We start from the raw sequence: 13,850 nt of genomic DNA on the forward strand, positions 1-13,850 counted from the left end.
GAGCTGACCAGGTTTCATTACTGATGTTATCAGCTGATAAGGAAAAAAAGCAAGCCCTGTTTGGTAGCCTATAAAAACTACCCATAATTTATTGCTTCAATGCACTTACTTTGAGGGAAGATCATCACATACATGGTCAGATGTGGCTTGATTTTAGCGGAAGGGCATTTCACATTCTATATACAGGCACCAGATATATGGGTAACCTGGGTGCCTAACTGCAATTTGAAGTCAGTGGAATGTAGGAGTGATGAATCAAGATACTGAGTTCTCTTCAATTCTTACCTAAAATATGAGAGTCTCATATATGAATACAAGTAGGATTGTTTCCCAGAAGAACAATGAAAAAGCAGTTAAGCAATTAAACAGTAGAAAAATGAAAGGAAATAGCCCTATTTAAAAAAAACCTGCCAAAACACTGTAAATGCAGCTGATCTAATTCTATTCAAAACAATGTTTGATGGAAATAGATGTCAGTCTGGAGGGAAGGCTGAATCTTACTGACTCTTGTTAGCATAAGTTACTTCTATTTTATTTTGTTGTGTGCTGAAAGAAAAAGAATTTGAATAGTATCGGAGGATAAAGATCTGTTAGTGCAGTGTTGCAGAACTGAGACCTTAGTACATATAAAATAAAAAGGTTTTCAGCCTTACTGAGAGTTACAGTAGTCTTTCAAGCCTTAACATACAGCCCATGTTTGGATAGGCAGTACACAGTGAAAACATGATGGAAGTTACCAAACTTCAGTTTATTAGGATGGGTGAAGGCACTGGTGTTTTCTTTTGAGATGAAAGTTTATGAGATGGCGGGATAAAAATCTTCATCAGATTTAAGAACTAGAAAGAAATACTAAAAACCTGTGCCATACTCAGTGAAGAGTAAAAGGACTGATTATTTGTAATGCCTGGTTCACGCAAATGAAAGATGTCTTTAGATGCAAATTGTTTACATATTTACATGCAAATACTTACAAGTGCTTTTATCATTTCCTTATAATTAGTCTGCCAACACTGAAGTTGCCTCAACTTTTTTCCTTGCAGCAAAATTATGGTGCAAAATGCATTCCAGTGCGAGACCGTGGCTTTCTTGTGCAGGTAGGATGTCATATCTTATTCATATATGAAACACTGTGGAGCATGAGCTGACTGTTAATTATTTTTAAGCAGATGCTGTTATTCTCATTTTCATTGTTCTCAGACTATTGAATTTGCTGAGCAGCGGATACCAGTATTGAATGAATACTGTGTAGTTTGTGATGAACCTCATGTATTCCAGAATGGCCCTATGCTGAGGGTAAGTGGTGTGCTGGTAAAACAATGCATTTTATAGTGCCTTAAATAGCTGTGGACCATACAAACTTGTTGGAAAACAACTAAATTATTTCAGATGGGTTTCCTCCTAATACTCTTTAGATGCAAAATATGAAGCATATTAACTAGATTTTGCTGTAAATTTGGAAACAAAAAAAGTCGTACAAGGAAGGGAGAAAGAAATTAGCCTTGTATCATACCACAGAAGTGTAAGTGCTGCAGTAGTCAAAGCCAGATAACACAGAGAAGTGCATTAGAATATTTTCCCAGTGCTTTGGCATTCTTGTGAAAGCTTAGGGCACCTCATCCCTGAGCTTTTATCAAGCCATGACCACAGTATTTACATACACTGGTGTTTATGTCAGCACTCCGCAAAATTCTTATGACCTTGATTTGCTCACAGGCTGCTGGAATGAGCCATTCTCAAATGTGATAAAAATGTCAGCAGAAGGAGATGTGTGAAGTGCACGATCTAGCAGTGACCCAGTCTGGGAGCACTGTTGTGGCACAGTATGTCCAGGGTCTGGCCAGTTAGACAGCTGTTCCTTTCATTCCTCTGTGACTGGGAACAGAATTTTGCCTGCTGATCATTGTATCCTCTCTCATGCTGTTGGTGGAACAGTGGAAAAGAGTCAGATTGGTCATGAGAGACACACTGCCTGGAGCTGCTGGATCAGTGCAGCTTTGTTAAAGAGTATATTAACTGAATACAATTCTTAGCTTCAGGACTACTCTTGCAGTTTAGAATCCTCTTGTTTCACCTGCCCTTCATCCAGTAATGAAACATGAGTAACCTAAAAAGATTAAAGCCATGGAAAACTAACTCCAGTGAATAAATGGTCTGATACCAGACAATTTCTCCACAGAAACTACACGTAAGCTAAAGCAGATCTTGTCTATGATAGTTCCATGGAACAAAATTCAGGAGGATTATTGCTCTACCTGGTGACAGAAGTCACCTCAGTGTCACTCCCCATGGCACTGACTGGCACCAGGGTCGGGCATTCTGACTGCATGCAGCATGTGCAAATGGGCTGCTGGTAGGATTTGAAAAAGTACATACATACCCAGTTAATACTGTTTAAGTCATGGTTAAACCCCTGTAGTTTTGGATATCCAATCAGAGTTATTTTTTCCTCTTCAAACTCATATCTATCTTTTAAAAGCAGGGGTTTCTGACAGGTTTATCAGTACCCAAAACTTACTAGAAGCCTGTAAAAAGGTATCAGTTCCTCACTGTTTGTCTTTGAATGGACTGCTATGTATGTTACCGATGACAGAAAGAGATAAGACAAAATCAGTAATGTTTGAAGAGTGATTAAAGTTTGAAAAACATAATTATTTAGGTTATTGGAGTTTATCTATTATCTATAGATCAAAGCAAACAGTAGGATTTATTCTATTAAAAAGAACTAGAATGTGTAGTTGTCTGCTCTAAAGGAGAAAATCTAAATACCTTCTTTCCCACCATAAAGATTAAAATCGCTCAGAATTACTCTTTTGTGTCTTCAATTTAAAGGACCATTTTATAGCTATCTGTTTAAGAGTTTGTCAGCATTTCACAACAGAAGAAGCTGCAACAATATTTGCTCCTGAACGTATATTCATCTGTGCCTTTGAAGTAGCATAACCTGACAAGCTTGGCAAAAACAAAAGAGTGTCATTATATAACCTAGGAAAAATTAGATACCAGGAAGAAATCTAGCATACTATGAGTATGCTTGAATGACTCAATAAGCAATATAGAGCCATTAATGAGTTTGCACTTTTGTGGAAGGTGAGAAAGGATCTCGGTGTGAATTGAGCATTAGCTTGCCCTGGAGTGTGTTAAGGAAATTTATGTTTCATTCTACTGAGAGCTCTGGCCAGGGGCAGCTTGAAGAAGTCAGTTTGTGGGGTTTATATACACATGCTCCAGCTGAACACACACATACACATACATGCATACATATATATGTGTATATAAATAACATGTGTCAAGAGAAAGAGCATTTTCTCTTTAGTACCACTGCAGGAGCAGAGCTCAGAAATTGAGTACATTTGTTACAAGAGTGCAGCAAGCTTTCATTGCTGCATGCAGTGTAGCCTTATTGAGGAACCCTGGCCTTTGTAAAGAGTTCTTTCTTTGGATACCACAGTAACCTCACCAGGTTTCGTAATGGTGGGTGCCTTGCCACGGTGTGCATAGCAAGAGTATCCAGATCTCCTCTTCCACAGTTGCCTGCATCCCAAAGGCATTACATGATAGGCTCTCTCTGCAGCAGGTTGTGTCACAGGAGGTGCCACAGACTATATAGTTTTGGGTCATTCACCAGTTTCTGCCTTTAAAGTTTAGTTCCTCCACACAGATGCACACAGGTTCATGTCTAACTGTGGGTATTCTTAATGGTGAGTTTCCCTTCTACATTTTGGACATCTTTTCCCTACAGCAAAGAAGACCTATTAAATTATAAAAGCATAATAAAGTTACTGCTTGAAAAGTTACTTTTATATAGATATATATATATATATGTAGGTGTGAATTTCTGATCTTTTATGGAGTTTTATGCAGTTATGAAGGAGCCACAGAGAAATTTGATTCTCAGATCCTCCTATATGTCAGCCTGGTGCCTTTCTGGAGCTGTAGTGTAGTTTATTAATTGTCTTAAATGCAGTTAAAAAATTCAACAGTTGCCATCACACAACAATTGAAGTGTTTAATACTGCGAAGTGCTATACCTACTTACAAACTCTTATGCTGCAAAAAGTTTTTTGTGCAAGTTATTACTGACTTGGGAAATTCAGATGTCTCATCCTCACAACAGCTGAAGAAACCATCTGAAATTGAGAGATAAGGTTTTTTTCTTTCTGCAGGCTATCATTTTATCCTAGTTATAAAGTATCTTTGAATCAATCTCTCTCAGCAAGCTTTCTTCTCAGTATTGTGTTTCATTTTCCTAAATAAGTTTTTCTGCGGGAGTAGTCTGGCTTTAATATCTATTTCAATTTAAGGTACTTTTTAAAAATCCTGACATCTTTTTTCCCCATAAGATAACAACCACTTGATGACAACAAGATGTTTTATTTTGTATGGGTTTATTTAGGCACTAGATCCACATGGCAGACCTATCACTGTATGGAAGAATCTGTTGCAGAACAGCTGCATGACACAATTGCATATGTTTGACTTGATGATTTGACAGTGGACATTTGTCTTGCTCCAGAGCCCTCAATAATTACCTGATCATGCAAATATTCCCTACTGGTTCAGGGATCCTCTGTGTATTGAAATCTTGGGGTGTTTTTAGGCCTTCTTAGTCCTTTATTGAGGATAAATAAAGGGGCTGCTTTATTGGCTTGCTGAAGACGAATAAGTAAGAAATTCTTATATTTCTCTTAGGAATTTCTTTACAGAGCAAAGTGAGTATCTTTGAGAATAACCAGCTTTCTTCTGAGCTCCAAATTCCTGGAAATACAGAAGACCAGACTTAAATACTAAGTTTCCCTGTGTACTCCACAATTTTGTGTGTGTGTCTAAAACAAAACAGATTTGGTAGGTGGGGTGACCTTAGAACATGCCCAAACGTAATGCCTTCATGAAGGCACCTGTCTTACTGTGCAGGGGAAGAACAAAGATTGTGTTGAATGGAAGAAGGAGTCTTGGAAAAGTACTATAACACATCATGAACTTGTAGCACTCTACTTTATAAAAGTCGATGGTCCACTGCTTCGTTCCATCCACTTAAAAAAACCCCAGTAGTAAAGTAGACAATGTTTTCCTGTAAGTATTCACACCTTCCCCAGATAAGATGGGGATGAATGAAAGTTCTCATCATAGCATGTTTCTTTTCTATTTATTTCAAAAGCACAGTGAGATCTCAGGATTATTTGCAGTGCAGCAGAAATTATAAAAACCAAATTGGATGTTTAGAGATACTTATATAGAGTACAACCAAAATCAGAAGGTTACTTGAAATCACTGCATGGAATGATATGCAGTTGTTCTGCAAAGCAGAGGAAAAATGCAGTGAATACATGAATCCTAAGAACAAAAAATATTTATTAAGCTCTTACATAACATGGACCAATGCTATTTCATGCAGTCATTTCTAATGATGATCGGAATCCTACATATTTCACTTTTCACAGAAAGATTAAGAAACAGCTTTGAAATTATTAGCAAATTTTGGGACTACAGTCTATACATCCAAACAGCTCCCTTAACTCATATGGAGAATCACAATGCATCTTTCTGTGAGGCAGCCATGCTACTGAGCTCTCAGGAGCTCTGTCATCTTCTGAAATAGCTTCTTGCTCTGTTTTGAAAAAGGGGGAAGTGAAAAGTCAAACACAGGTTTGATGGAGGAGACACACAGAAGGCAGACATAGCAAATCTACTGAAAAAAGTAAGGGTCTGGTCATTTGAATTATTAGCCTCATGTTCCCATCTTTGAATTTGTTTTCAACAGAGAAGTTGTTTAGATGAGTGAGAATGGACTATTATTTGCTAGTAATTGATGGCTAGATTTGGATCATCTCAATAGAATTGTGAAATGATTTTTTTTCCCCTAACATTTTCAAACAGTTGTTACTTCATTCACATCTGTGTTGTTTAAATAGTTATATAAATTATCCTGTTTTTGTCGAACTACAATATTAGATTAAATGTTAGAAACTAACTTAGGAAAGTTGAATGACTTCCATGAAACCCATTTTGAAGTACTAACAAGATTCATGCATGGGGCATATGTTCTCTGGTGAAAAATTCCTGAAACTGGAATTTGTTTCATCCAGTGCCTTTCACTGGCTTTTGAATTTCTCCAAGAATGGAGACTGCACAGTCACTCTGAGCAGCCTGTTACAATGCTTGATAAAGCTTGACGAAAACTTACTTTAGCTTTATCTAAAATTTTGGATAAAGTTTAGATAAAGTTAGTCCTGTTTGAAAAAATAAAAAGTACTGGCTGACCTAAAGGTCCTTTTCAACCATCTTCTTTGGTTCATCTATCTAAAAAATGCATTTTCCAAAGCAGATTTGAGAATGTAATAAAGAAACCTAAGGACTATTTGGTTCAATGTTAGAAAACTATTAACTTCTTTTAATGCTGTATGGAAGTCTTCCTTTTATTGCTACTAGAATATTCTAGGGGAGGACTAAGTTGCATTTTAATAATGCAACAGTTTTGCTGCTGTAACAGTAGAGAAATAAGTTGTTTTAGGAATTCAGCATGTACTTTTATTACAAACATTCAATGTAATGACATCACGAGTCATTAACAAAAGTTATTATATTTAAGGATCTGATTAAAAGAAATGTAGTAAAAATGTGATATCTTACTTGAAGACTGGAGTAAAGAAAATGTCAGTCCTCTCTTAAAGAAGGGCAAGAAGGAGAGGATCCAGAGAACTCCACCCTGGTCACCCTCACCTTGATCTGTAGGAAGATGATGAAGCAGCTAAGCCTCAAAACCATCTCCAGGCTTATAAAGGACAAGAAAGTCTTCACGAAGAGTCAGCATGGTTTCACCACTGGGAATTCATACTTGACTGACTTGATTAAACTTCATTGAGGAAGTGACTGGTCTGTTAAATGAGGAGAGAGCAGTGGATGTTGTCTGCCTGGATGTGAGTAAGGCTTTTGGCAGTGTCTGCCATAAGATCCTTTTAGATAAGTTGTTGATGCATGGGCTAAATGAGGAGATGGTGAGGTAGTCTGAAAACTGGCTGGATGTCTGGGCCTCAAGTGTGATGTTCAGCTGGGTAAAGTCTACTTAGAGGTCAGCAAGTGATGGCGTACCCCAGGGGTCAGTAGTGGGTCCTGTTTCATTTATCACCTAGATGATGGTGCAGAGTGTATCCTGAAAGAGTTTGCAGATGATGGAAAAAATTGAGAAGTGTGCGGTGCTCCGGAGCAATGGGCACCGTTCAGAGGGACCTGGACAGGCTGGAGCAGTGGGATGCCAGGAACATCATGCAGTTCTGCAAGGAGAAGTGCAAAGTCCAGAAGCTGGGGAGGAACAAACCCTGGCACCCGTGTGTACTGGGGGCCACCCAGCTGGAAAGCAACTTGGCTTGGGCAGGAAAGGACACCAGCTTGGACACCAGAAAGCAATGTGCACTTGTGGTATAGAAGGCTACTGGTGTTCTGGGCTACATTAAACAGTAGAATTGTCTGTGTGTGTGAAGAGATGTGATCCTGCCCCTGCACACTGCCCTGGTGAGGCCACACTGTGCCTGTTCTGTGCTCCTGAGCACAGGGAAGGGGTGGTGCTACTGGAGAAAGTCCTGTGAAAGGTCACTAAGATGGTTAAAGGGACTAGAGCACATCACGCAGGAGGAAAAGCTGAGAGCCTGGAAGAAAGAAGGCACGGGTGGGATCTTACTAATGTCTATAAATATTTGAAGGAAGGGTGCAAAAAGAATGGGACCAGGCCTGTTACAGTGGTGTTCAGTGGCATAACAAGGGGCAGAGGATACAACCTGAAACACAAGAGGTTTCAGTGGAACGACAGGAAACACTTTCAACCTTTTTCACCTTTTCTCAACATGACTGAGCATGGGAATAAGTTGTGCAGAGAGGCTGTGGAGTTCACATCCATGGAGAAATTAAAAAGCTGTCTGTGCAGGGCAGCTGGCTCCGGGTGACCGTGCTTGACCATGGGTGTTGGACTAGATGACCTGTGGAGAACCTTGCCAACCTCAATCTTTCTCTAATTCTTTGATCTTATTCAGCTTTTATAGTGTAATATGTAAAGCTAATCAGCCTATCTTGCTGTTCTGTGCCTTCTCAAATTCCTCATTTGCATTACTGGGGCCATTGACAGAACAGCATGACTGAATGGGTTTTAAAGATCTGCAAGACATTTATACAGGGCAAAATAATCTCAGAATATATTCAATAAGGTAAATAAAAGACCATCTGTGTATCGGTTTTCTGGGTTTTTTTTAGTAAAGAAGTCTCTATAGAGTGCCATCTTGTGTTGAAAGCTTAGACTGAGACCTCCTTAGAACAAAGAAAGGATTAGTAAAAAAATTTCAACAAAATTAAATATTACAGCTAGTTTCTTTGAAATTTATACTCTGGTGCATACATCTCTGCTGATTAATGTTTTTCCCATAAAATATGAACAATAAAATGCCATGAAGAGCTACTTGTTCATATTATTTAACTGTAAAAATAAGCACAGTCTTGTAATTCTGATACCTTTCTTCCATTAGTAAGCTTGAAATTTTTTTAATGTTTTCCCTCCCAGAATGCTCTCGGTTATGTTTTATTTACTGTGGGTGAAATTTTGACCTTGGAGGGTTCTTGTTGACTTGAAGAGGACTTTGATTTCTCTGAGTTTTGAATACGAGAGTCTTAGACATTACTGAAAACACAGGAGCATTGAGTATGCTGCTTAATTGTGGGAAATTTCTTGAACAGAATAAACATCACTGAACTGTGGAGAATAGTGTAGGTGTACAAATATGTTTAGTCAGACTGGAGTTAAGCCAAGATGCTTATGGAATTCCAAGATTTTTGTGGAGTAACATTGTGATCTGTCTAATCCTTATGCCACAAGGCTGGTTTTATCTCTTTTTATGTAACTTTCCAGCTACAACCTGTATTTTAATAGAATAAGATTTCAAATAATTTATATTTTACTGAGAGAGTAAAATGACTGCAGTAAAGTTTTTCCTGTTGCCAACAAATTACCAAGTGCATCATGCCCATCTAGCATTCTATAAAGCTTGTTTGTTCACCATTTTTTCCTGTATCTGTGTAGTAAATTATATTTTTTTGAAAGTGTGTAAGATGCAGGAAAAAAACCTCCAAACCCCCAGAAAAATAAAATTTAAATCAGGCAAAACAAAACCAAACAGAACAGGTGACATTTCTTACTCAGCTACAAACTACTCTCATCTTTCTTCAGGTTGTATCTGATCACTGCTGTGGTATCTGCCATTTCTTTGAGCAGTGTGTTCCATGTAACACGTGAATACTGAGAGACTATTCAGAGAGTTTACCTTACAGTAAAACTTAGACTTGGCATGGTGGAAAGTAGGAAACAGAATAGAGACTTGAAGTTTCATTTTGTCTCCTCGTCTGTTGCTTTCATTAAGAAAAGTGGGATGGTCACTAGTGGTTTCACCTTCACCATTTATTACATTTGCTGCATGTCAGGCAATGAGCCTTGCCTGAAGCATCTTGTGTAAGATCAATAGTTTTTAGGAGTGTCAGTCATGTTACAGCCTCTTTAGTGTCTATGTGATATCCCTAAGAACACAGGAAACGGTGACACATTGCTCTGAACACAGCTGCAGCCTACATTAGAAAGTCGCTAGATCGATATAGACTATGAAAGTTTCAGCTTTTTCAAATTGAATAAATGTCTAGAAAACATTTTAGGTACGTGTATTAGTCCAGGAACCAGGATATGTCATAATGTGTAGGTGGTTTGTGTGTCTGCCTGTCTCAGTCACTGCAGAAAGAAACGACATTTGCATTGTAACACATGGGAACTCTGTGCTTTTTTCACTGCAGCAGCAGTTGGGTGGGAGCTACTGATCGTGCAAAGAATGGGGATAGCTAAAGGAAAACTCTGAAAACTTCAAACATTCAGAAGATGCTCTCTGGTTTGTTATTGTTTTCTGCCTCTAAGCATTTGCAGTCTTAGGTTAACTGCCCATGTCTTATTTTTTTCTGTTTTTTTCCCCATGGGAATAATGATCCTCCTAATAGTGTTTCAGCACCCAGTGATCTTCACTTAGCTAATAGTTGTGTGAAGACCAATGGCTTTACGTTAATTTTCTATTTTCAAGAGAAGAAATAAAGTCTGTGTGAGACCCTGATAGCTGCTGTTTCTGAGAGGAATTACAGTTGCCTTCTTCAGGAAGCAGAAAAGTCATCCAGTCTGTCAGCTCGTATTCTAAGGTGGTCATTGTAATCTGTGGAACTCTGTACACCTAGGATGAAACTCATATTCAGAAATAAATGTTTAAATGTCTAAGCCCCATTTTATTTTGTATTTACCCCTTGAAAACAATGGGAGATAGTAATCCAAGAAAAGGAGATTAATCTGTACATGTGTGGCTGTGAATTCTGCATCAGTAAGAATACATTCATTGAACGTTTCATGTTCAGACACAAAAATTCTTAGAAAGTTTAGCTTGTTGAATGTTACATATAAATGAACCAAAGTAAGAGTATCCAAAGATTACATTGGAATAGCATAGCTTTTATAAATGTGTCAGCTATATTCTTGTTTATTTAATGTGGCTAGGGACATTTCTCATATTTATGATCTGAAGTCAGAACAATACGGTCCCCATCCCAAAGGCTCACATCCTATTAAAAGAGAAGAGTGGACACCATATAAAGGCAAACACACTATCAATATGCAGAACCTTAACAGCAGAGTAGGAACAGCCTTGAATCCCAGTTTACCCATAAAGCTTGTGGTTTTCTTTAAACTCTGCCTTCTGGAATTGATTTATTAACTTAGTTTTCATATGTTTTCGTTGGTTCTAGCATGCATAGTTGCAGGCAAAACATAAGTAAGGGAATGTAACACTGAATAGGTAAGTCACAGAGTGCAACAAACAAGAGTCCCTCAAACATTTGCTTCCTAATTGCAAGCTAGTCTTTTCAATTTGTAGGGATTTAAACAACACAAATGGTTGAGCTTAACTAGTGACTGGAGTAGAGGACACTGAAATGGCCATACTGATTTCTTCTGGAATACATTGCTAACACCTCTGGGAAATTTAAGTTAAAAATATCTTATTTTGGTAAATTGAGAAAATTCCAGAAACAGAATTCAAAAGTACTTTTAAAATGACTGTAGGGTGGGCTAAAAGGCATCCAGACTTGATATATGAAGACAGACTGTTGAAATGTCCCTATAGCTGCAGCGTTGGGATTATTTTCCCTATTTTATTGTATTGACAAAATACATAGTGGACAGAAAGGTTTGTAAAATATATAAAATGAGAAGGATTGTATAGATCCTAACAGAAGTATCTGTTCCACTTCAGGGCTGAAATTCTGCTGTCTTGCTTGTCCTTATATCTAGGGTTGTCCAGTGTCAGCCTGAGGGAAAAAAAAAAACAGAAACTAACCCCCCACCTCCCCAAAAAAACCCCAAACCCTCTCCCCCCCACAAAAAAATTTCCAAAACAAAACAAACAGCAACAACAATAACAACTCAACAAAAACAAAACCATCAAAAAACTACCAAAACCAAAAAGACGCCAAAAAATTTCCAAAGTCAGGCATAAATGTCTGTTTTCCTAACTTCCTTCTCCAGATGCTCAGACACCTCTGGGATCATAACAGAGAGGCAGGAAAAATAGAAATGGTGACAAATTGTGTGTACCTTTACCATTATTAAGTTTCAGGATAAATAACTTTGCTGAGACTGTAAACAAAATATCAAAAATAAGTATTTTCTTACAAGTTTTCTTCATGACAAGCATGGCCAAATTTAGATTCCAGAGTTTTTCCTTGCTTTGAAATAAAAGAAGTCTGTCCATTCTGTTGATTATGATAGTTATCCCACTGAACAAATGTTTTAACCATCTCCTAAATCTCCTAAATGTGGAAAACCCAAGAATAATGACAGTAATAGATACTTCTTGTCCAGCTTGCTACGGCACAATGAATTTGATCATGTTTGGCTTCATCTGCTGCCTAATGCAATGTAACATGACAGACAAACTAAATCAAATGGGTGATATTATCAGATTTGAAAGATGGTAACTCTTGTAAAGCAAATGAAGTGAGACTCTATCAGTCCAGAAGATTTCAGATGTTTATTGAGGTCTTGAATCTTTGAAACACAGCAATTGAATGTTTTAAGTTCTGCAAAGCAAGTGACTGCAAGGACAACAGTATGCTTATTACTGGCAAAGCTGTTGCCTGAAACAGAATTCAGCTAAATTTTAGGTTTTCTTTGTGTGTTTAATTAATTTTTTCATTCCTGCAAGTGCTTTGTAGAGGCAGTGGCTTGAACTTCAAAGCACACTACTACAAATGCTTTTGTACTTGTGATCACTAGACTCAGAAATTTTAGTTGCAAAGATAAGTTTAAGTTTCAGTGAGCTAGAATCTCATACTATGCATTCAAATAAATAGTATCCAGGAAGTATTTTTTATTGTTTTCAGCATTGTCATAACAGGTTGTGTTTAATGGGTAGTTTTAAGGAAGGTTTTAATTCATATTTCTTTAAGCTATTTTTTCATTTTGGATACTTGTAACAATTCATGGTGTGATACTACTTGAGCCTTTATAAAGTTGGTCTGCTAATTATATTTCATTAAATAAGATAGAGTTGCTGTAAGGGTTGTAAACAATTAGAAAATCCAGGAAGGCATGCCTATTTTCATTACCTAAAGCTGTCGTCCTTTTTGTTTCTGCTTTGTTTGCCTTAAGAAGGTAAAATGTTCAGTTCTCACTCAATATGCAGTTTAGATATTGTTTTTTTATTTGTGATGACATCATTAATTACTTTTAATAAGCAAAAGCTGATTCAACAAGAAAGGATTTTTATTATTTAATACCTGAAAAAAGACTTGAAGTATCTTTATTTCTTAAAATAAGTAGGCTTCAAAACACAGTGTTTATGCTGTAAAAATGTAATGGATTTTCTTATAGTCTATCAATAATTTGTTAAATTGTCAAAAATTCAAAATAACCTCTTTAAGAAATTTGTCTTCCAGATCAGATTTTTATGTGTGTTCTGAACAGCAGTGTAAGAAGCTATGAAGAATAAACCTGCTTCCATTAGCTTCAGGATTTGTTCTCCTTTAAGTTTAATTATGTGGGAAGTTTTCAGATAGATTGTCTTAAGAACATTTGAGTACTATACATGTAATTTTGGTTTTGTAACTGTGCTGGGATTTCTTTAAATTTGGCCTTTCATAGTACTTATGAGTTTTAGAGTTCTTCACTTTTGCTCTTCTGGTTATTAAAATGTTTCTTTAATGTCTCTTCCTCAAGAATAAATATGTATTAATTATTTAAAATTAATGTTGCAGTTAAAATATGAAGAATTAGAATTAATTATGTTTGGGTTTTGTTGTAGCTCATGACATGCTAAAAGCAAGAATTCAATTTAGAGCAGAAGTAAAATTAACTTTCTTTCTTTGTATAGCCCACTGTTTGTGAACGGGAACTCTGTGTATTTGCTTTCCAAACATTAGGAGTGATGAACGAAGCTGCTGATGAAATTGCAACCGGGGCACAGGTAGGATTATCTAATGTTTTCTGTAGTTTACTCAGTCCTCTCTGTCTCTTCCAGTATGACTTGTATGCATGATATGAGTACTGTTTGGTAAGTATTATTTGTTTGTCCACTGTTATAGCTGTAAATGCACTGGCTTTATGCGTTGTGTATTCACATAGTACTAATGAGGTGTTTCCATTGTTTTGCTTCCATGTAATTAGAGTAACTGTGTTTTTGTGCCCTGTTGTATTCAATTAGGTCACCTGGGTTGTTAATAAAGGCAGTCATTGTAATTTGGAGATAATTCACATTTATTTTCACCTAATGAGCCATTACTACTCTCATGCAATT

At 37.1% G+C, this 13,850-nt stretch overlaps 1 protein-coding gene across 2 annotated transcripts in view; it reads left to right on the top strand.

Moving 5' to 3' along the window:
- Positions 1-13,850, top strand: part of PARP8 (poly(ADP-ribose) polymerase family member 8) — a 111,116-nt gene that overhangs the window by 77,435 nt on the left and 19,831 nt on the right. For both annotated transcript variants that reach the window (XM_064405792.1, XM_064405793.1), the window contains 3 exons: positions 1,041-1,094; positions 1,198-1,293; positions 13,428-13,520. In XM_064405792.1, coding sequence (XP_064261862.1) covers positions 1,041-1,094; positions 1,198-1,293; positions 13,428-13,520 — 243 coding nt within the window. The remainder of the gene's footprint in view (positions 1-1,040; positions 1,095-1,197; positions 1,294-13,427; positions 13,521-13,850) is intronic.

This window comes from Passer domesticus, chromosome Z (assembly GCF_036417665.1).
Source record: "Passer domesticus isolate bPasDom1 chromosome Z, bPasDom1.hap1, whole genome shotgun sequence".
Lineage (NCBI taxonomy): Eukaryota > Metazoa > Chordata > Aves > Passeriformes > Passeridae > Passer > Passer domesticus.